Source organism: Lathamus discolor, chromosome 3, assembly GCF_037157495.1.
Source record: "Lathamus discolor isolate bLatDis1 chromosome 3, bLatDis1.hap1, whole genome shotgun sequence".
In the NCBI taxonomy this organism is placed as follows: domain Eukaryota; kingdom Metazoa; phylum Chordata; class Aves; order Psittaciformes; family Psittacidae; genus Lathamus; species Lathamus discolor.
The window spans coordinates 121,665,727-121,689,797 of NC_088886.1; the positions used below are offsets into that span (position 1 = coordinate 121,665,727).

The 24,071-nt window shown below is 38.8% G+C and overlaps 1 protein-coding gene across 1 annotated transcript in view; it reads left to right on the forward strand.

Moving 5' to 3' along the window:
• The window catches only part of SNX4 (sorting nexin 4), a 36,072-nt gene extending 12,826 nt beyond the window's left edge, over positions 1 to 23,246 (forward strand). Inside the window, 10 exon segments of the mRNA XM_065671384.1 lie at positions 551 to 598; positions 4,716 to 4,771; positions 9,366 to 9,438; positions 10,963 to 11,024; positions 12,541 to 12,606; positions 16,801 to 16,890; positions 18,302 to 18,401; positions 19,223 to 19,368; positions 20,793 to 20,907; positions 21,326 to 23,246. Of these exon segments, the coding sequence (XP_065527456.1) occupies positions 551 to 598; positions 4,716 to 4,771; positions 9,366 to 9,438; positions 10,963 to 11,024; positions 12,541 to 12,606; positions 16,801 to 16,890; positions 18,302 to 18,401; positions 19,223 to 19,368; positions 20,793 to 20,907; positions 21,326 to 21,373 (804 nt within the window). The 3' untranslated portion in view covers positions 21,374 to 23,246.
• Positions 23,247 to 24,071: the final 825 nt, after the last annotated feature.

Genomic DNA, 24,071 nt, shown 5'->3' on the forward strand with positions numbered 1-24,071 from the left:
TGGATATTCCTCTTTTTTTCTGTGCTTTGATGAGAGATTCCCAAACAGCAGACTGAGCAGATACATTTACCATAGCACAGTATAGTATATAGATGAACCAGTGTATGGGAACTGAAAGCAATGGACAACCAACCACTACACTTGAGCAAGGTTACTGAATGTGCAGTGTAAACAGTTGTCACCTCTGCATTCTTTTTATACTCTCTGCTTCAAGTTGCAAAGGTCATTGAAGCTGCTCATAATCTAACAGGCAATAGATGATAGCTACCTTTTTTTCTAAAGAGCTGAGCTACTTCTTTAGTCAAATCTGGGTGGTTCCTGCCCCTGGTTGGTAGAATGAGGTAATTGAGTAGTGAAGAGGAGAGAGTTTCTTGGGGGAGGTTAGTATGTAAGCATAGCAGAATGACATGTTATTCTTAACCGAGATTCTTGAAAAGACATGGGGAGGGTAGCTGAAACAGCTTGCTGGAGAAGATCTTCTGATACAGGGACTTTCAAAAGCTGTGGCACTTTTAAATCTCACTAAACATTCTTCTTGTGTATTTTTTAGGAAGGTGGATGGAAAGAAATGGTGAATGAGACTGGATTTCAGTTAAAGGTAATTGTCTCAAGACTGCTATGATACAGGAATACTCCAGCAAACCTGTTTTAGGTTATTTATGAAAGGCTGTTTGCTGTTACAATGAATTAAAGGCATTGTTTTATGTATACTTATAACTACAAAACCCAGTGTTGTTAGCATGTTCTTAGCCTTCTCTTGAAGGCTTGTTAATATGTGCCTGTGATGCTCAGCCTTGTAATTCTGCTAGTAATGTAGAATTATGATCCTCAAAAGCTTTAAAACTAATGAACTTGAGCCCATAGCTGTCTTTTTGTCTGATACCGGTTCAGTTTAGCATGGATGTCAGATTTAACCTGTTCAGAGTTGCAAGGTGTCAAAAAAAAATAAAAATAGAGTAAGCAAAGGGGTCTGAATTTTAGGACTTCTCTGCAAGGATAAATTGCTGAAAGGGACTAGGAGAGGTGGATTTGGTGACCCTTAACTGTTTAACAGAATGTGTCTTGAAGTAGTACTATCCCCATTGACATCAGTGAGTTCATGGCTAGGTAAAGTGGTGGGTGGAAAGCTTGCAGGAATAAATGATCAAAGGTTTTGTGTCTGTGCAGGATAAGAACCTGTGAGAAGCTGATAGATTGCTTGGCTGTGTCTGGAAAAGTTACTGTATGGGGACAAATACTGAGCTTTTGTTTCATTATAATGTGATCAACTTTCACGAAATCATAACTGAACACTAGGTGGATTATGAAGAATTATTCTGAATAGTGAGAGCTAAAGAAAATCACTGGTGCTCTTATCTTCAGTGTCCCAAGGGGCTTTGATACTGGCACTTAATGTTAATAACTTAAGTTGACAGTAATTCTCTTCCGTCATGGCAAAGCTTGCATATTGGTAATATTGATAATGGAAAAAAATTCAAGCTCTCAAGTTGTGTTTTCCTAGTCAACACATCTTTATTTCAGCTTATGCTCGTAGGAGTTCAGAAAATTTTTACTAGCAGCATGTCCAGGAGTGCACACACTGGTGTGTATATGAAAGAAAACCCATAGCAGAATGCTGAGAATATTTCCACACATGAAAGTGTGTTGCAGATTGAGAGATGAGCAAGTGCTGTTTTCTTTCTAGATTTGGTTGCGTGTATAGTTTCTATTTTGCAGTTCCTGTTTCCTTAGAAAAAGAAGATACTTTTTCCCAGCTTTTTGCGAAAAGGTATCTTCCCTTAATTCAACATCTGAAGTATAAACCCCTCAAGATTAGATGTTATTTAGCACTGCACTGAAGAACAAACCTCTCTTTACTACATGTCGTAGACTAGAATCAGGTCACTGGTTTACGTGCTGCTGCTGTCTCTGCTGCTGGTGCATTAAAGTAGGATGTGTCTTTTGTCCCAAAGGGTTTGAACCAGGCTACTAAGCTTTAAATTAGGCATTAATGCAATGTGGCATGTTATAGTTGAATATTGATGTTGGAGACTTTGTTTACACTGCCAACTGTGTCAGTAAATCATGCGTTTCCTCCCTCCCACCCCCAGCAATTAATTTTATTCTTTAAGGGATTTGTCATTTGGGATTTCAACCCTTCCTTTAGGAGGGAGAAAGTTCCCCTCTCTTTAGTTTTCTTAAATGATTATGGAATCATAGTAGGAATTAACTGTCTGAAAACTCCTTGACAGTACCTCATTTGATGGGGAGTTCATCTCTCAAATGCTTGTGTGCTTTGGTCTTAAATTAAGACTGGACAGACATTTTTGTAGAAGCATAACTCTGTGCAGGTCAAATTCTCAAAAGTGGTGTGTGGGAGTTACTGTGCTGTTAAGAGGAAGAAGGAAATAACCCTACTTAAAGGGGTTGAGCGTTTGCAGGACCTTGGTTTCTGCCTGACAGTGCTTGTATACTTACTGAACTCTTATTCAGAGCCCTACATGTGTCTGTAACTACATGTGTCTGTCCCCCTAGATGCAGGGTTGCCTTTTGCCCTTGCTTTTAACACTTTCAAAACTATAGTGAATAGAAGGGTTCCCAATTTACTGGGGGAAAATCAGGTCCTGATCTCTACTCTCTGCCATTGCTACCCTGGCAGCCTGCGTTTGTCACCACCGTAAGGTTCTTGAGAAGTTCAGGGCTTGTCCTAAGTGAGCTGAAGGGTAGGAGAGCAGGGACTGAAGGTGGCGCGTGGGTTGTGACTGGGATAAGGGAAAGGCAAAAACTTGCCTTGTAACTGTAATGTTGGAAGTGATCAAGTGTAAACTTGTTGAATGAGTGTGTGCTGTTCCAACAAACTGAAATGGCTTTGGTGCCTGATATTTGAACAGAAATATGGAATTTGAGAAATAGTTAATTAGAGAGAAGGACTGGTTTAACATCAGTGTACTTAGGTGGTGGTTGTACTCGGAGAGAATGTGCGAGAGTACAAGGAGATGTGTCTGAATGATCTGAAATCTGGCTTGTGTTAATAGCTCGTTGGGATACAGCAGTGGGAATCCAAGCCCATACAATCCCATGGAGCCCTCTGAATAAACATAAAGGCTAGCACTTGGAGTTACTGCAGCATTTTGTGTTCCTTGTGCTATCTTGGGCATGCTTCCCCATGACGCCTTTATCTTCCTTTTGCAAGATATTCTTAGAGGAGAACTGCACATAGTGGTGACAGTGAACCTGTTTCTTCTGGTATCAGTCAGTCTTAGTCTTGCAGGTTTCATTCACTTACCTTTCAGTTTGTAGATTTTGTATTGGTGGTTTCATAATTGGAAGGAGGACAGCTACAGTTAGTGAGATTTCCGTCAGTACCTCTCATCCTAGTTGCAAGGAAGAAGCTGCTTTTCCATCAGCTTGGATGCTCTCCTGAATGTCCTCCAGGTATGGAGGTGGTTCCAGATGAAAGCAACTTGCAGTAATATTCAAATATGGGTATCTTCTGCTCAGCCCTGATGCAGTGGGAGGTGAAACAGTCTCAAACCATGCCTGTCTCATCTGTAGAAGTTACTGTAAGGAAACTCTAAAATATGTATTATAAGCCCTAAAGAAAGGACTTTCTTCTTTGGGAAAACACCGTGTTCCCTTCACTGTCAAATTCAAAATAGCTCTTCAAGCTCCGAGGTGGCTCTAACATTGCACAAAATATTCCTGTGTCATATACCAGTACTAACACATACTGCTGAAGTAAGTTACTGCTAGCAGTTGTAGCACAGTCTGTTAGCTAAGAGTACACTATTGGAAATCTATACACCTCGCAAGATGTGTTTAGTTTTGTTTCACTGAAAAGAGAGATGTTTTGCTCAAAAGCGATTTCCTGGAGTTGGAGATTTCATGCAGTACAGATGAACCCTGAGTGAGCTGTCTGTGAAATGCCACATGGAAATGAAAAGTGGTGATGTGGGACCTCTGCAGATGAGGCTGGGGTATCTCACCTGTATTGGTGTCTTACTAAGAGTAAATAACCACTGCACAACTTAAAGTTCAGTTAAACCGACCTGCTTAGAGAGGTTCCATACTGCTGTTACAATCATTGGTAAACCAACATCTCAAAAAGTAAGGTAGCCAGTTACCTTTTTAATTAGGTATTTCTGTAGAGATTTATACATGTTGTCTTACAGAAGAGAACATTGCATTAAAATAGCTCTATTCTGATACACAAATTACATATTTTCTGTAAAGCAAGTCATAAAACAAGAGAACACCATGTATAAGATTTTGATTTCACTGGGGAACTGTTCCTAGTAATAAAGAGCATATAGGGGTCACTCTACCACCAGTTTTATTTGGTTTGAAAAATATAAAATAGTTTGTCCATATGGTCTTATGTTACCTAATTGCTTCATCTAAAAAGAATGTAGGGTTGTGTATCTTAACTCTGTGATTTGTGTAACATTTTAAGAAGGGACTTTTTTTTGTGGGATTTGGATTTTACCAGCTTGATTATAGTGGATACCAGTTACATCCTAGCTTACAAAAATAGCTTATTTTTTTCTGACCTTTTAATAAAGGATCTGACATGCAGGGTAGTTAGTGTTAACTTGTTCAATGTTTGAAGATTTAAATATGTGAAGAAAGCAGGATTTTTTTCTATTGGTGCTGCCAGAAGGCTGAGATTTTTTTTTTTTTTGTCACTGGAATTTAATTGCATTAAATTAACAAAGCTTTTTTTCCCCTTTTTTCAGGCAGATTCCAGATTAAAAGCTCTTAATGCAACATTCAGAGTGAAAAACCCAGACAAGTAAGATTCCACATCCTTCTTCCCTCACTTTCCCTTTTCCAGTTACAACTGTAACTTCAGATGACAGAATACCTCCTTAGTATACATTCAGAAAAGAAAACTTATCTTTCAGCACTTCAGATCTTAACAGAAGCCCAGTAAGGAGGTAGTGTGAAAAGGTTTGATAAATCCTGTTTCTAGGAGCAGAAAATACTCAGAAAAATGCCATCACTTCATGCAAAATGAGTCTTTCATTTTAGTTAGATTAAAAGAAAGTGACAAGAAAACCCAACAACTCAGGCCCAGAAAAAGAACCTCTTAATATTTGTTTGCAAAGAGATCTTTCCAAGCGTGAACAGAATACAGATTGATAGTAGGTCTTTCCAAAAATCTGCTAGTGTACAGTTCTGGATGCACGCACCCTGGTGTTACAGTTCATAGTTTTCTTCAAGCTGCCAATTTTCACAGATGCTTTTGGAAGTCCCGAGGTCAGTTCAGCTCTGCAGTTTAGGAAGCTCTGGGACAGGCACTAGAGCAATCTGCTGGTCAGAAATGTCAGGGTATGTAGTGGGAGGTTGATCACACCCTAGGTGATGTGGGAGGGTAAAGCAAGAGTTTCTACTTCTGCAATAGTCAAGAGATGTTGCTCTTTGCAGCATCTTTGCATCTGTAAGTAGTGGAGACCTATGCAAACTGCTTTGCTCAGTTCATCTGCTATCCAACAGTGGCAATAGAAGATGCATGTGCCTGACTGTTTTCTGTTGTCTGTTCACTTTGTACTTCCCTAGCATCTATGGGTATTGTATGAAGGATGTTAGAGGGTACATGCCTTTCTGAACCTCTCTGTAGACTTATCTGTGACTTGGTCCAGTCCTTCCATTTTATTGTGCTTGTTTGTACAGCCTTCTGTGGCAGCAAGGAAGCTTTTAGCTAGCATTTGATATAAAAGACAACATTTACTTTCGAGATCAAATGATAGTGATTCTCTCATTATCTGCAGATAAAATTGGACCGTTGTTTGAATGCTTCATCCTCAGTCATTTTCATCTGTGGATAGGAGGAGTTAGCTTTTCCTGTTTTCATGGCAGGGAAACTTTGCCAGTAGTGTGAATGTAGGCATAAGGGGACAAGACTGGTTAAGGCTGAAATGAGGAATATACCGTTACATTTCAAGATAACTTAATGTTTCAGGAAAGGAAAGCTATTGTAAGAAGTGACTCGGTAAAAAGCAGGAAAAGAGTTAATACAAGGAAAACATGAGAAAGGGCTTGTAACAGAAACAGTCCCAGAGTGTCTGTCTCTCAGCAGAGACCTCTTACAGCACTGAAGAGATATGGCACATGCTTTCTATTGTATTGTGCCAGCTGCATAGCTTCCAAATTGAACTTTTGGATACAAGTTGTTTAATAAATGACTGAGAGCATAACTTGTGTGGGGGTTTTGTTTTGTTTTGGTTTAATTCAGGGAGAACATTTTAGTATACAGTGTGCAGCTCTAACGGGAGGAATAGTGCCTTGCTCTGCCTAGTACGTTGATGCTTGAGCTGCCTGGAATCTGTCACCTTGCCCTACTTGTGTTCCCTTTGGTGCTTGTGTGACTGGGTGCTAAAATGGGTTTATGGAGCTCACCTTGCTGAAATGAGATCTGACTGCTGTGTGGAGTGTAGGCTTTCAGGATCCTGGACCAAGAAGGGTTCAGGTGAAGAATAGCTGCAACTCCCAGTCTGGATTGCCTCACAGTGCTGTGAAGCCACACTGTTCAGCCTAGGCCAATGTGAGGAGCTTAAACAGCTGAAACAATGTTGCTCTATGAGGTCAAATGTAGACTGGAAACTAAACCTCTTCCTGTGGGGAGCAATTAATATCTTCAATTGTGACATTTTATTGGTGATAAAAATATTGTATTCTGGTATTCAGAGATAAATTTGTGTTTACTGCAGAACTCTTATGATTTGGCTTCATGGCACCCATCGTCTTGCTCTCTTTATGTGCTTTAATCAAAACAATAGGTTTCTTCTTGGTGAAAGATTTCGTTAGAGAGCACTAAATCCTTTCCTAAGGGAGATTATTTTTTTTTTTAAGTAGCTCTTCTTTTTTTTCTGTCTGGTTATTCAGACGAGTGACTTGTTCTTTAGTGAACAGTTCTGTTCTTATGATGTCTTCCTTTACGAAACAGGAAAACAGCATTGCCCTCCCTGATGTAAGGAGGAGTACTAGTACTGCTGAGCGTAATGCATAAAGTAACTTATATTCAAATGCTGTCTGCTGTAAATGAAATTATCTTCTTTGCCATTACCAAGAAGGATATTTTTGAGAGAAACCTGGTGGTGTTCCTACAGAAATGTGACCTGATCTGTTTTTCATTTGTGTCTGAAGCTCTACTTAATAGCTTAGTTAAATATCTTGACTGTTAGTAATGTTGCAGAACCAGTAAAACCAAATGAAAAGTGCTAGTTAAAAAAGCCTCAGTTACTGAGTGTCAAAACTGTGTCTTTTTTCACACTTCTACTGTTATGAACTGGAAGGTAAATGTCCCTTTCTGTGCTACACCAAACTCAGTTTGGAAATTACTTTATAATGGTTTGGTTTGGTTTTTTTGTTTGTTTGTTTGTTTTTTTGTGTTGTTTTTTCTTGTTTTTACAAAAAACCCCAGCAAGCAGGACTTGAGCACCTACTTGGGAATTAAACCTTTGATCTGCCACACCACCAGTCTCTTAAAAACAGTTTTTCCTGAAAAATTCTGTTTGTAAAATTTTCAGTCTTCACAGAAGACTGGGCAAAAGTAACATTGCTTTGGTTTATGCTTTTCTGAGACAGTAAAAAGAAGGCAGCTTGATTCTGCAGTAGTAATTTTTTAATTATTACTATTTTATCTTTTAATGGAGGGGGAACTGGCACAGGAGAAGCTGTATTGCTGCCAGAGTCCAGGATCTTGAAAGTCTTCTTAGGTTCCTGACTCCGGCCTTCAGGGAGTACAGCATTCCTTAAAGCTTTCTTGCCACAAAACAGGATAAATAAAACTTTTCATTATAAATTTCTGGAGTGGAAAAGGGAGTCTTCCGGAGCTGAAGGCATGCTTTTTAATCTTTTGTTTTCAGTTCAGTTATTTCAAGTATCTTCACTGTACGTGTCTGCAGCTGTCCGACACACAGCCCTGGTGCATATTTTATAAAGTGTAAACTGAAGAGATCGCTCTCTAAACCCCACTGTGCAGATCAATGACTACATTTATTTTTCCCATACAGTTTCTCTGCTGCCTTTTAAATCTTTTTATGTACTTTAACCCTGTGTGTGTCATGATCTTACAACGATGCTTCTTTGAGAGCAAAAATACTAGTAATGGCAATAAAGCTTTTGCTTCCTGAATTTAAGGATGAGAATATTGTAGGGGAAGACTTCTTTACAGGGGAAGAAGAGGTGTTAAATGAAAAACCCCTGAATTTCATACTTTGTCACCCAAAACAAGTGACCCGGCTTATTTCAGTAAGACCTCTTGAGTACAAGCTATTCTGAAGTACAAAGCCTGACTGTGTGCCTGCAGTGGGAAGTGGAATGTAGCTTTTGGGGCTTAAATATCAACCTGGAAAGCTAATCTTCATCTCTCATTCCTTGATTCTGCTTGTTTTCTTCTGTGTTTGTTTATTTTCAGATCGTTGTTTAGTAATTTAAGTAAAGCTGTTCTTGGCTTCCCATTTGGGTGAAACACATTTTTGGGTACCAAATTAGGTCATGAGTTAGACTTGTGCATAATAGGGAGGGTTTACATATACAGAAGTGGCTGTTGCTGTGGATTAATTGGTTACCAGGCACAAGAAAAGCTGTGGCAACTGATTCATCTTTGTCATTAGCATAAGCTGAATGTATCAACTTAAACTACCACCAGGGCCTAACTGAGGTGGCTCTTTCCTTCAGCAATGGCAGACCAGCAGTGTGTATATGATCACTTGCAGCGGGTTATCTGACTGGTACCCTATTAAGATTGTAGTGATTTGATGGCTTTTAGCCACGTGTGACTCCTGTGCAGGTACAAGTCTCAATAGAGTTTCATCTATAACTGCTTAGAGTTACTGTATGGATTAGCCTTAGAGGAATTGTGATAATTGTGAATGTTTCCTTGGGCTCCTGAAAAGCTATAATTATAACTGGCTAGATGGCAGCTTGAAAGTAAAGTTTCTTTGTCAGGTCAGGAATGTGAACAAGTTATTGTTAAGAAGTATGCTTCAGCAGATTTTGGCTTCGTACTTATTTGAAACTTTCCTATTAACTAATGCTTGCTTTTATAAATCCTGTTTAAATAGAAGAGAAAAACCCACCCCAATAATATAGATGTAGTAATTTCAGTTAACTACTTTTTATTTCGTAAAATTTTATCTCTTGAATTGCTCTGAACCTTCACTGATTGCATATAAAGAAAATAGCAGTCATGCCAGTGTTGGATGGTTCACTTTAGGGAAATTAAACTCTGCAGTCACTTCTTTTAGGAGTCTTCAGCTAATTTCGCTTCAACATAATCCAGGCTCTGTCTTGCTGGCTGTAGTGTTGTGGCTCTATCTTGCATTCTGTGAAAGCTTGCTTTCATGGTGGCTAATGATGTACTATCTGTTTCCTGCTCCCAGGAGATTTACTGAGCTAAAACACTATAGCGATGAACTGCAGTCTGTCATATCACACCTTCTGCGAGTCAGAGCTGTAAGTATTTCCCATGTGTGTCGTGACAAATAGTATAATTTATTTATAAGGCAGTATTTCTTGTTTAGTTGGGAGAACTGGAATATGTGTTCTAGAATAAGGGCAGTTTTGCCTGAGGGAGTCCGGCTGTGGAGTGTGGAGCAGGAGGTGGCAAAGGGGTGCTGGCTTTGTACAGATTTGAGAGAAAGAAGTTCCAAATATGATGGTTGAGTTTGACATTCATTGGAAGAGTAAACACATCCATGTTGCTAATCTGCCCTTCCCATGATGGCCATGTATCAGATGGATAGATGCTTTTAAAGAAAACTGAGATGTCTGCTTCTCTCTGTTCACAAGACAAGTTGCTTCTGCTGGATGTCTGGGCTGGGAAGGGCCCCAAAGCTTGGTTTTCTGGTCAGACATATAATACTTTGTTTTCCAGAGCTTGTAGTATGAATCCTGTATGCTTCACAGAACTCGTTCTTTCTTTTTTTGGCTTGTTCTTCAATCTGTAATGAATAATGTTCTTTCTAATGATGAGAACAATTCTGTCATGCATCAAGGTACTCTGTGGGTTGAGAATGGAAGCTTTTTTTTTTATCTCCTCGGTTCACAAAAAGGAAATAGGAAATTGCAATTCCAATGATGAGCATGATAACGCTTTTTAGTATCTTCAACAGAGATTTAACTTTTAATGGAAACTTTGTGGCAGAAAGGATAGTAATGGATTGTCCTGTTGAGTTGAGGTCCTTAAGAGGATTAATTGCTGGTGTTCTGACAGTGCCTTTTTTCCTTAGAGCTACGTGTGTGAGATCTGATGGGCAATTTGCTTATGTTTTCTTTTTACTGGTGTGACAGAGCAATTCAGTAACTCTTACAGAACTTCAGTCTCATTCATTGGTACATCACAATTACGAGGGCATTATCTGGACTACAGTTGACGCTTCAGGGTGTACATGTGGTCTTTCCTTCTGAGGTTGCCAGCACTTTAATGCTGGCTGCGACAGGTACTCACTCTCCCAACAGCTGAAATGACATATCTAGCTAGAGCAGTAAATTCTGGAACGGGTAGTTCATTTCTTTTCCTTAGTTTCACTGAGCTGGGTGGAAAAATCAAGTCACTTAGAATTTTACGGAAGATTTCCCTACGATCTTGATGTCAGGACAGACTTTTGTCTTGCTGTCTTTATGTTAAATAAGCAATTGTATATATGTATATATGTGGGGTTTTTTTGTTAAAGGATGCCTTACATCTGGTTATCAAAAACTGAAGGAAATTTATTTGTGGTCTCCATAGGCATATCCTATAAATAAGTGCTTCCAAAGCAATACATGAAACACTAGTTTTCCATATAGCCTTGATTGTGACTTCAGTCTTCAAAGATTTAGTGCTGTTGATTTTTCTTTCAGTAGTGGATTACATTAGATTTAGGCTTAATCTTGTTTACCTGTGTGAAACATTAAGGATGTAGCTTGAAGTTTATATATGGGTTTTCACAAAGTAACTGCACTTGATGACCAAGACCTAACTCTAAAATGTTTCAGAGGGTAGCAGACCGGCTATATGGTGTCTATAAAGTCCATGGCAACTATGGAAGAGTATTCAGGTAAGAGTTCATCCAGATTTTAAGTACATACATAGAGATACAGAGAGAAGGGAATTTGTTCATTATGTTACTATGCTTTTGAAAAGCATGTCCAAAGCATTTCAGTGTCTACCTTGGAAAACTTCGTACTGCAGTCCTAATGAGATTTCTGTGTTGGATATAGTGCTCCCTGGATTGCCTGAGCTTAGTCTCTAGTGGGAGACTTCAGCTTTTTGGTTTGTATTCCAGACCTTTGGGACTTTTGCCGTTGTGTTGGCGTTCTGTTTCTTCAAAAAGTAACTTGGTACCTATTTTCATGCAGTTGTTTCTGGGTCCTTTTAGCAGTTAAAAATCAACAACTGTATCTACGGAATTTTAGTACTTTTTTAAAGCAAATTTGCCAGTTGTTTTTTTGATTTATGTGAGTGAATTGCATGCTCAAGTTTTCCATCTCACTGGAGAATTAAAGAATCTAAACTTCTGGTTAAGGGAAACCTCCTGCTTCTACACACTGTTCAAGTGCTAAATTTAATTCTCTGGGTTAATGGATTGCAGATGTCTTTCTCATTGGGGGTTTTAAAATGAAATTAGGTGTAGTTCTGTAATAACACAAAGACAAACAAATGTCAACATCAGCTGAGTGGAATGTTTATGAAAAACTGAAGGGCAGAATAGATGCATTAGACATAAATTGTGTGAAATATAAGGGGACCCCCTCCTTTTTTTGTTGTAAAGAGTTGTGGGCGTAATTCTTGTAACTAAGAAATCTCATAAGGCTTCACAAAGCTGAAAACGCAATTAAAATTGCAGTGTACATACTTAGATGTCTGGAACCAGTCTCTTGCTATCTTTATTGTAGCTCTGTTTCCTTCTATATCTAAATGATCTTCCTAATGTGAATAGGTAGTTGCAGTAATGAAATGGTTTGTAAGTTGTTTTTTTTTTTTTGTTTGTTTTTTAATTAATAGAACTAAACAGGAGTCTGCTGGGAAAACAGAAAACAACATACAGCAAATGGTTTCAGGAGCAGTAAAATGCTTGCAAATGTCAAATCCCACCTTCTCTTTTTGGGAATGAGATGCTTGTGTAACAACTCTGGAAGGCTTAGTTTCTTCTCGATGAGCATGTTAGACCAAATTCTGGTTTAGAAAGTTCTGTCCCTCCCCTTTTTAAGTAGAAGGTAGTGGTGTTTGGGGGGCTTGGTGTGGGTGTATGTTTGGGGATTTTTTTATTTGGTTGGTTTTAATTGAGTTTTAGGTATTTAACTGAGACATTCTACTCAAAAATAATCTCAAACTTAAGCATGCTTGTAAAGATAAGTTTAGGTGTCAGGGACAGTTGTTTAACAGAGTGTCATAAATAGACTTGCCACATAGTCCGTGTTCCTCCTTAGAGGAAGAAAATAGTCTGGCCAGGTTTAGCTTTGAGGCAGTTTCCATTCAGGTGTCACCTGGAAAGAAACTATATACAGGATGCAGCTTATTAACTTCCCTTACCCTTCATGTGTGATGTTGTTTCTCGTTTGTTTTTCCTACAGTGAGTGGAGTGCAATAGAAAAGGAGATGGGGGATGGGTTGCAGAGTGCTGGCCACCACATGGATGTGTAAGTACTGACTGAATATCTGATAGTTTGATGTAAGCCAGATGTGGAACTCTCCCTCTTTCCTCTGTTTTCCCTCAACCCCAAAGTACATACGAGTACAGAGAAAGTTGGGGGTGCATTGTTTTTAGGTGTACAGTGTTTCTGTGATTTGGATGCAGGCACAATTTTAGCATCCACGTACTGTATTAAGTAGCTCAAAAGGTCTCAGGAGAACCAGAAGGTTTTCTTTTTTTATTATTATTTTGAAATTGTAGAAGTGTTTGGAATCCTTCCAGTTTTTCTTTTAAGCTACTATGCCAGAAACTGGTGGAATACAACTTTAATGTACTGCAGCCCTGATGAGATCAGTTTAGTTTTGATAGCAGCATTTTGTACCATGCAGTAGATGGTACACAGATTTGGACTTAATTACAGAGAGTTAAGAAATTTAATTAATCAGCATCAAAACTCCAGTGGATTCTTGAAACAAATACTGACTGGAAGTAATAAAGTAGAGAATCCTCCCTCTTTGCGTCTTTAGAGTCAGTTGGCAGAGTATGCAAAGCACAGCCTTCAAAATAAGAGTCTAGCACTTCAGAGTGCTCGCAGAAGTGGTATTCTAGGCTACTGCTCTCTGCTTTTCAGGTAGTCATATATAGTAAGTGAAACAGTATGATTTCTCATCACTCTGATTCCTCTTCTGTAATTGCTCAGTACAGATAAGTAACAACTCCAGCAAGAGATGGAAGCTGCTTGACACTTCATACAGTACTTTTTACTGATAAAGTAGAACTTGTGTGGAACTCAAGTTACCAGTTTTAGTTTGCAGTGCAGATTTATGTCTGTACTACTGCCTGGTTGTTATTGGTGTTATGCCTTGTTAGGTGAAAGGATTTGAAGTGCTGTCCCAAACTGCCCTCAGGTTCTTCATAAAAATTTGTTTTTATCAGATCTTTAAGAATTTTAAACCCTCTGAATAATTTGTTCACACTTCTGTATTTTGGCTAACATCATGGTTTGCAAACCAAGAAAGCTATAGTGTTTTTTTAGGTGGAGGACTCTGGTGAGAAGAAATGGAGAATGCATTCTGCTTTCAGAGGCAAATAATGGAAGTAGAGGTGGAATACAATGTTAAGCACCTTCTGCAATATGCAGAAATTGAGGAGATAATGAAAACACAGTATAATATAGAGGAGTTAAGGAGGCATAAAACAGGTTTTCAGTGGTTTGGATATACCACACTAAGACGCATAATCTTAGTGTGCGTTGGTTAGAAATGCGTAACCAACCAAAAGAAGTGGGTCACATTTCTCAGTCAGGAGGCTGGACCCTCTCCACACATCCAAGATGTTTACTATTTCTGACTGTAACACAGTTATGGTTAAATATCCAAGGTAATGGTAGCGAGTTTCTGGGTAACTTTAATCACTGCATGAAGTCTGAGGCAGCTTTCATTGTCTGTCATCTCTTCTGCTCTTGCACTGTCATACAACAATAATCTCTTGGTGACAAGCAAGAAGTAGCAGCTGTGAGACTGAGGAACTCAATTCAGTGACCCATGTGGTCTCCTGCCAGTGAAGTTCATATCTATGATCTCTTGAAAGTATAATTTACCAGTCTAGTTACCATTCCCATAACATTAGACAGGAATTTACTGCGACAGAAAGCTACTTCAAGAAGTTTGCTTAATATAGATGTTAAACTTCAAGACTAATTTAATTATCCTCTATCTAGCCCATATGTTGTAGTCTTTACTAGATGTTTGTTTAAACTTTCAAGTTGTTATTGTTTAGTATGGTCTAAAACTGCTTAATATTTGGAGAAGACATCCCAAAGCTTTCTCTGGATGTGTGCTATATATAACAGGATGAAGTTTGCTGAAGTGATAGAAAACAACAGAGTATGCTGAGAAAGCTTGAATGAATGGCTGTAATTCTGGCATTTAAAAGATGAAAGAAAAAAATGCTGGACCTTTGGCTTCTGTCCTTTAGTCTATTAATGAGAGATTCTTTATCTCTGTATCAACTAGACTGTCATTGCAGGTTGAACCAGTCTAAACTCAGCCCAGGGTTTAGCTGATGATTCCCATGAAGAGTTAGGTACCTTTACAACTTACTGCAGTGTCTCTTCATAAGATTTTCTCTGGTTTGCCTACCTACTTAGGACAAACCAGTATTTCAGCTTCAGCTTAGGCAGTCAGAAATACATCTTATTACTTTTGGTTTTGGTTTTTTTTTTTTTTTTTGGTTGGTTTGGTTTCAGTTGGTTTTCTTGTTTTGTTTCTCAACTCAAACTTCCATGTCACTATGAAAACCATGTCCAGGTAAGGTGGATTTTGCTTTGCTGGGGCTTTTTGTTTGATTTTTGCAGGGGAGCTCTGCCACAAATGAACTCTAGCACTGCTTTAAACTCAGAACTTTCTTGTGAATGAAATGTGGTCCGTCTGCTGCCCTGAAAAATCTAACCACTGTACTTAAACTGTTGCACTTCAGAACTTAAAAATAGAGAGGGTAAGCCACTTACGACCTGTGTAGTGGTAGGATTTTTTCAGAACAAGTATATTTTTTCAGCAGTTGGGCATCTTCCTTACTTTGATTCATAATGTGAATTCTTGTTCTGCCTGTTCTTTTTCCCTTCTACTTAAACTGATCTGCTGTTGCTGGTCACTTCATGTTGTGCTTATTTATCACTAATAGCCTTGGTAGGGCTTTTCCTGGGTGTGCAATCTCTTTGATTTTGCAGAGTATCAAACCAACTCATCTTCCTTGCAAACTTACAAAATTGATGAACAGGTGGGCATGTCTACAGCTCTTTCTCAGTCTTCCCATTTTTCCAGCTATTCTGCACGTAGCTCTTTGAAGAACCTTACTGCCCATGCTCTAGTTATGTATTAATTATATTATCTATAGTTGTCATCCATCATGAGGATGACAACTTCCAGCAGGAGGGTATTCCCTCAGATACCTCCCTTAGATTCCCAGGGGTTTAAGTAACCTTTTTGTTCCTTTTAGAGCTTGCAGGATTTCTTGTTCTCTCCCAGGTCACATTACCAGTTACTGTTCATCTTGAAACTGCCACTTTTTCCATAGAGCCAGTTACTGGAGAGGCACGGGAAGAAAGGGAAAAACCTCGAAAGATTTTGCAAAAACTTTAAAGCCAAGAGGTGCTGTAATTCACGTTTGGGTCCTGTTGTGTTGGTCACTAGACAAGTATGGGCACATGCTTGCTTCAGGTAGCCTGCAGCTGTGTAGGGAATTGCCACATACTTGAGAATCCAGACTGAGTTAGCAGAATAAATGAAGGCATTTGTGATTTTCATTCATTCTGTTTATCTCCAGTGACACATGTTCTGTATTGTGGGCTAAAGTGGCATCCTGTTTCTGTCACAGTGCCAAGTGAGATGTGCAGTTACCTCTTAGCTGTAGGCCTGTTCCTGCACTTGTGTCCAGGCAGAGTCATCTTGGTGAGTGTGAACTAGTTAAGTACTGTCTGATAAGCAATGTAAACTAGAAAAAGAAAGTGCTTTTTGCCATTTTTAGGAGACATCAACCGAAAAGACAAAACTCTTACTGAATACAAGAGCTGTGAAGTTGGCCCAAGCCCTTGTACTTTAGGTTTCTCCCTAAAAGGAAGGTTTAAATTTCTTGTTGCTTGGAATTGACATGCCTGACTTACACAGCAGACAAAGCAACAGACTTTCAAGGAGCTGAAGGACGTAAATTTGCGGTGTTCAGAGCACCGCTGTGAGTTGTCGTACTCAGGCTGAATAATGAACAATGAAAGCAGCCTCTTTGCTTTTCAGAAAGCACGATGTTCAAGTTCCTATGCCTTAATGCTTTAAGCTTTGCAGGATTTCTTCTGCACCGTGTCTTTTTTGCCTTGGTGCTGCCTATCGATAGTCCACTGAAGGAATAAATCGTTTTTCTTTCCTTTAACAAAAAATGCCTCATCTTCAGCAGGAAACTTATGATTGATTTTGTACTTGCCAAAAGATTAATTGTAGTAACAACCAAAGAAACAGTCCTGCAGGAATGTTTACATTAGCTGATTCAGAGCTTAATTAAAAGCAAGCAACCCTTCTTGGAACTGTCTGTCACTGTTTTACTTTGTGACTAGTGTTTCTGTCAGACAGGTGTCTTCTGTTGTTACTGTAGGTGTAGTCCTTAAAGGTTAAATTAAGGAACTTTATATTTAACCATGCCTGTTTTTCACCAGGTATGCAGCTTCTATTGATGACATACTGGAAGAAGAGGAACATTATGCAGATCAGCTGAAAGAATATCTCTTCTATGCAGAAGCACTACGGTATGTACATTAGTGTATAGCTCAAATGGAAGCTGTAGTCCTTTTCTCTAATATTGTGTTGGTATGAATTTAGTTTGATACACTGTTCTCGAAGAAGTGTGAAATTCAGTGTTGTGGAATCTCCATGTTCTTACCTTTTAGTTTGCTTACTCATATTTGATTGCCATGCAGGTGGCAATATAAATTAGAACTGAGCTGATAACTCCTGAAATAACAGAAAGGTTACAATCACTATACTGTGGAAAGTAATGCTGTTTATTCCTCTGGTAAGGCATTAGAACAGATTGTCTGAAGAAGTGGTAAAGGCTTCGTCCATGGTAGCATTCAAGGCCACGCTGGACAGAGCCTTGGGCGACATGATTTAGTGTGAGCCATTCCTGCCCATGGCAGGGAGGTTGGAACTAGATGATCTTTAGGTTCTTTCCAACCCTAACCATTCTGTGATTCCCTTGGCTTCTCATATAATAGTGCCACAATGCACTGAAAGCTTCAGTTTTCAAACAAGATAGGTTAAACAAAGCTGCTTCAGCCATTACAAACTCCAGCAAGTTTCAAAGTGCCCTACATAACTTTAATCTACTGTACAATATTGTGGATCTAAATAGTGATTTATCTGCTTAATTTTTTAAGTTAGCCTTTAGAGAGAAGTTGTCCTTTACAAGTGTGGAGAGAAAAGCAAATTGCTTTATGCTGTAAGCCTAAAGTTATTGTTCAGAGCCAGCCCATGGAGAACAGCTCTTGGAAAGGTCCAGTGATGCTGTAGAGAATTGGGTTGGTGAGTGTGATGGCTGCTGTGTGGGAACTGAGTACACTAGTAGCCTCTCTTGGGAGACAAATGTGCATCCGGCTGTGGAGTACGGATGTAAGTGTTGTCAGCCCACACAGGACTGGGACTTACTGCAGGTGGCCAGAGAAAACTCTCCTCTTTTCCAGATGAAAGGCACTATATGAATCTAGGAGCACAATTTCTTGTTTTGTTGTTTAAACTGTGCAGAATTTATGATTGAATGATACGTTGCTGCTGTGACAGGTACCGTCTCCAGGTACCTTTTGTCATAGTTGTGATTTTTCTGTAATGTATTTTGAATAAAACTATTTTGCAGTGGTGTCCTCAAGTAGGTGGTAAGTCTTGCATTGCTGAGTGTGTCTTGAAATGAGTCTGAAAAGAGGAACAGAATGCTGCTGTACTAAGGACTTACTTTATACTTGGATCCAACCTTGATTAACTACAGCATTTGCAGAGTTACGCATTCTGTGATAAGGATGCTGAATTTGAGCTAGATAAATAACAGAATGTGCTGCCTGCCAAAAAAAAAAAAAAAAAGCATGATGCCATTTGTGAAGTTTAAATTGAGGGAAACGTAGCAAAACAAAGTATTACGTGACAGAGCTTTCATTTCTTACTTTTCAGGGCAGTTTGCAGGAAACACGAACTGATGCAATATGACTTGGAAATGGCTGCACAGGACCTAACATCAAAGAAGCAGCAGTGTGAGGAGCTGGCAACAGGAGTGAGTCTTTTTCCACTTTCTTCTCCAAGATGCCTTATTTTTTAAATTTACTTTTTCTTTGAGCCAAGTTACTTAGAATGACATTTAAATGGCACTAACATGCTGGCTGCTGCTTAGAAGTGGTATCATATGAGCTGTAAGCATCTGAGGTTTTAAAGTAACTTGGTTCTTGGTGACATAAGCTGTTTGTACCAAACTTCTTTTATTGAATTCTGAGCAAGTAAAGGGTTACAGGAAATATGACCTGAGCAGAATAACACAAACAACTCTATCTTAAAGACCGAAACATTGGGAATTATGAAAGGATTCCTCTGCCTTTTGAAAGGTGGATGTTACTCATAAATGGTGTTAGTCCCTTTTATATGGAAGGTAATGTTACTTAAAACATCATCTGAAAGTGGTACTTTTAAAAAAGTGTTTAGAATTCTTAATATTGCTGTTGAGTCTGTTGATGTTCTATACAGAGCTACTTTATGGCTTTTCTTTCTCATACAGAATGCAAGACTTAGTTTCCTTCCTACTTCTGTAGGAAAACTGCTCTGAAAGGCTGCCTGTATCAGTGGAATGACTCATTTATGGTCCCGTCCACGGATCAGCCTTGAAGAGTTTGAACATCAATTTACTGCCTTCCCACTTTGCTCAAGCTAATGTGTGCCACCATGCCTCCCATAAGTTACCTATTAATGAAAATTTCATTCATGAATTGGAAGTAAAAGCAAAAAAGTCAGCTGAATAATAAGCCCAAATGCTGTTAAAAACCACATAATATCTTGTGGCTGTGCTCAGGAATCCCAAACCTAGAGTGTCTCTGCTTTTTGTAGACTGTGAGAACGTTCTCCCTGAAAGGGATGACCAGCAAGCTCTTTGGGCAGGAAACCCCTGAGCAGAGGGAAGCCAAGTTAAAGGTTCTAGAAGAGCAGATACAGGAAGGAGAAGAACAACTGAAGTCTAAAAATTTGGAGGGCAGGTAAATGGGCTTTCCTTTTTCAAAGAAAACACAAGGCTTGTCTTAGCAAAAGTCCTTGACTGGATGCATTTGAAGGTGTTTGCATTTTATAAGTGTTTTTAATATATTCTTGGTGTTTATGAGCTGTCTATAAAAGCTCCTGTCAGCTGCAAGTTGTGAAATAAAGTGCAGTACGTGTAGTTAGCTTCTGGTCTGAGTGTATGGCTTATGTAAAACCTGATGACTTTCCCAGTTACTGAGCCTACTCTAATGACTGACTTGCAAGCTTTTATGTTCAGCTAGTAATTTCTTTAGCAGGTGGGCTTGTAGGTCTGCAGCTGCATAGCCTAAGACCCAAAAGCTGATTTGCTGCAAATACAGTATTTAATTTGGTTTGTGTATATGTGTCCTGAGCTCATATTCTGCAACTTCTTATATGGAGGACGACAAACTCCTGTTTCAAAGAGACTGGAAGTTCTTGCAAGCTGTGTTTGAGTAGCTGCTTCTTGGTACTCTAGTGAAATATTCTTCAGGAATGCAAACATAGAATTATAGAATGGTTAGGGTTGGAAAGGACCTTACATGAAAAATAGGAGCTAACATTCCTAAAGCAATGTGATTGTGTCAGCACACGTTCATTGTATAACACAAGGGGTAAACATGGGATCCCCTAATATGTTAGGAATAGAGCTGGAAAGATAAGAGTAGTTCATGAATAGTTCAAAACAACAAGACTTTCAGTAAATGCAATTTCTTAATCATTTTGACAGAAGTACTGGAGATGTGCTTTTGTAGCTCTGGAAGCAATTTTCAAGTGAATACTTGTACGCATAGTCCAGCAAAAATGAAAACTATGAATTACAGAAATCTACTTCCACTTTAGTTAAGGAGATCTAAAGATATATTCCCCAAACCAACAAAATTCCTGAAGTGAATGAAGTCAAATTTGCATTGTGTTTGTTGTACTTGCTTGTCATCAGGAAGTGAGACATTTAAGTTTTCACATTGGAAAGACTTAAGATTTTGACTTGACAATTGAAAAAGAAACATGCAGTGTTGTATGTGCTGAACGTTAGCATCGATACTTGGTTACCCCAACAGAATCTGAGGGAAAAAGTGTATTCTGGATTATGCTGGTTCTGTGTCAGTGATTCTTACTGGGGAAAAAAAGCTCAACAAACCAACCAACCAGTCTGAACTCATCCTGTGAAACTGATTCTCTGTTTTCAAAACCTTAAGAAGATGAAGAATTAGGTAGTAGAGCCAATTGTAAAATGAGGCGTGTCCCTTTTGTGGAATGCATAGTAACTATAGGGCTTGGTTTACTGACCGGAAGATGGGTTGTCATATATGGCTTGTCTGCTGAGGGTCCAGAGGTAGGGAGATGGGCAGAGGATGGAACATGTAAAACACTTGCTAACAAGAATAATTGCTTTTAATTCCAGAGACTTTGTGAAAAGTGCCTGGGCTGACATTGAACGGTTTAAAGAGCAAAAGAATCACGATTTGAAGGAGGCGCTTATAAGCTATGCTGTTATGCAGATTAGCATGTGCAAAAAGGTACGTTTAGTTTGTGAAAGGCCAGGCTGGTGTATTTATCATATCAGCAGGGGATCAGATGAAAACTTTCAATAACTAGGAACATTGCAGTCACAGAAGGTTGGAAGTCACTAGCGTAAAACCTCCCCCATACATATTCCATCCTACTCTAATTCAATGACATGTTAATGTTGATATATGTGTATATACACAAATATATAGATATAAATATATATATGTATACACACACAAAGAGACATACATATGTATCTGATAGGCAGTGTGGTCCAGTTTCAGTGTGGTCTCTGCCTTATTCTTGCATGAAGTTTTTTTGCAACTTTTTTGTAGATACTTCTGTCTAAGGAAGTCTGTTGATGAGGTTTGCAAACAAAGTGTATTTCCACCTCTAGATTTTTAATTTTTTTAATTTTTTTTTAAGGGAATTCAAGTTTGGACAAATGCAAAGGAATGCTTCAGCAAGATGTAATTATCTGGAAATGAATTCCTCCTCCAAGTGCCAGAGAACAGAAGCACAAATGTATAACACCAATGTCAAGTTGCTACGTGACTTACGAATCATGAAATAAATGAGTTGAGTGAATAGTTTTTCTTTCTGCTGATTGTAATTGTTACTCAAGGACAAAAAAGGACATGTCATTAAATGTTTGGCCCTGATTGCCACTTCTGTGGCATGTTTTATGTGCGGTAGCAAATAATTCAGGGGTTAGAGAATTACTGAAAACTACAGCTCTGTACTGAGGCAGAGGTATAGGGAAAGTTATCCCAGAAAGTATGAACTGAACTGTTCTGAGACTTGTGAAACACCATGCTCTCTGATGTGTAGATCACTTCCAGATGACCTTTTTTTAGCCCTTGCTGTTTAGAATTTTTAATGCTCAAGGGTGCTTTGGTTTTATAATGGGACACACAGTTGTGTTCTTGAGGTCTACACCATAAAGAGGACAAAAAGTGAAATCCTATAATGCCTAGGGTGCATATTTAAATGCCTTTGCATGTCCATAGAGAAATGTGCTTTTCCAGAGTTCAGGTTAAGCAGTCTCAAACTCCTGAGATGTTTGAAACTCTCTACAGTAGAGGTGTTGTACAATGGTTTGATACAATATTCTGCATTTTTTCATTCCCACTTAAGTTTTGATATGGGCATTGATTTCTTATCAAACTTCTTCCTGCAAGTAAAGGAGACTGGTAATCCAGCTGAGCAGCAAAACCAAAGTCAAAGCTGGTAAGAAGCGGTTGCAACTTCTGTTTGGTTGTTTGGAACCTGTTTACACTAGATGTGAATCTGGCCTGCGGTACCTCTTCTTGTAACTGAAGTGGTTCGGTTCTTAAAGGAATAGTTATAATGAAGATGCTGAAATAAAAATCCTGGTGCAACTTCTCTAGTACTCAAGAGCAGTGATGTGCAGAATCCACAGTGAGATAAGGTGTCTAGCGCCTGTAATGATGTTTCACTGTGTATGTGTGTGTGTATATATATATATATACACCACTATAACATGCTTAGCAGTTATAGGTACTTCTGTTAAATGTTTCCAATTATGAAAAACAACTGCCATTGTCTGATATTGGTCTTTTTCTGCGTACTTAAAGTTTCTGAGGTCTCGTGGAATTTGTCTGACTTGATCGCTAGTACTGAAGGAAGCTTTGTAAAATCCTGTTGCAAAGTCTGTGTAATTATTCTGGATTATAACACTTTTTTTCTTTTTTTTTTTCTTGAGATACTCCAGGAAGTCCTTAAATGTTCTTTTAATAAGTTATCTAAATGTAGTTATGTAGTTACTGGTATGTCCCATGTTACTCTGCAGCATTTCTTTTCTATAAAATCATTGTAAAGAATTCATAGGCCTGGTGTGTGTACACTACAGCTTAAAACTGAAGTAAAATGCTGGTCACCCTGGTAACCTGTGTTGGCTCTTTCAAAACATGTGACAGTGACACCTCTGGCCAAGAGATGATGTTGGACAGAAAGAAGTCTTGCCGTTTAACACTTACAAGGAGAAGCATTGTTTCGTTCAAAGGTTGCATATCCAGTTCTGATACAGGCTGAAGGACTCTTACATTCCAAACCAAGAAGTTGCACACTTGATGTATTCAGTAAACCTTCGAAAGGAGTGGTGCCTTAATACAATACCATGAGGCGCTCAGAGTAGGTATTTTTCATGCACTTTGATTTTTGGTAGAACTTTCTGGTGCCTCTTTCCACATTTCACTTGCCTGTACAGCTTATTCAATGTATTAGTATGCCTTTTTTTCCTTGCTAGTTGTACTAAATCTAAAAAGGGAACAAAACGGTTCTTGTAAGTTTTGTGCCAAATAAGCTAAATAAAATTGCTCTTTGATATTTTTGTTATGTTGGTTTTTTTGACAACATGCCGTCTTCCCAATCTGACAATTGCTCTCCAATTTCTCAAAGTAAGTTCCTGTCCATCTTGGCTTTCGGCTAGCTGATTTGCCTTTTATGTGAAGAACATAGTGCTAAGGCCAAAATTAGGTGCTTTTTACAAGCCGGCTTTGATCCCTGCTTTGTTTTTTCCCAGACAGAACTAGCTTTTTGAATTTCATGTGTCTTCATCTAGGTAGGAGAAGATGCATTTGAACAGGGTTTGCATTGTTTGACAGAAATTGGGTGAAAGGTGATTTAAGGATAATGTCCAATAACTTCTTTTATTTCTGCTGTTTCTAGAAAAGCATTGTGTGTGGTCTGTGTACTTGTGAATCTTGGCAAAAAATTACGGTTTCTCCCCCTCTTTTAACTTCTTTAAGGGGAAATAATTTAATTAATGGCTATTTCCATGTGGTTAATAGAGTCCACATGACATATGCACACTTGCGAAGTATGCATTTTCCCAGTTACAGTGTGTATTTTAACTCCTGTAACTCAATACGCTTTGCCTCAACAAGCTTCCTTCAGTTCTCTAGTAAACATCAAAAACCTGGTGGAAGGCATTGAGAATAATAGCAGGTAGGTAGACATTTTAACTTTCATCTCTGTGATTATATGAAAGAGTTCACCTACATGGATGATGTGATTTGCAGGTAGAGCTGTTGCTTCTGTCCCAAGAAGCTTTGCTGGGTGGTTTATCACTGCTCATGGTATCCCTGACCTTCCCATTACTCACAGGACCTTGACATGTCAGTATATTTTAGTTGCTACTGCTTGCTCC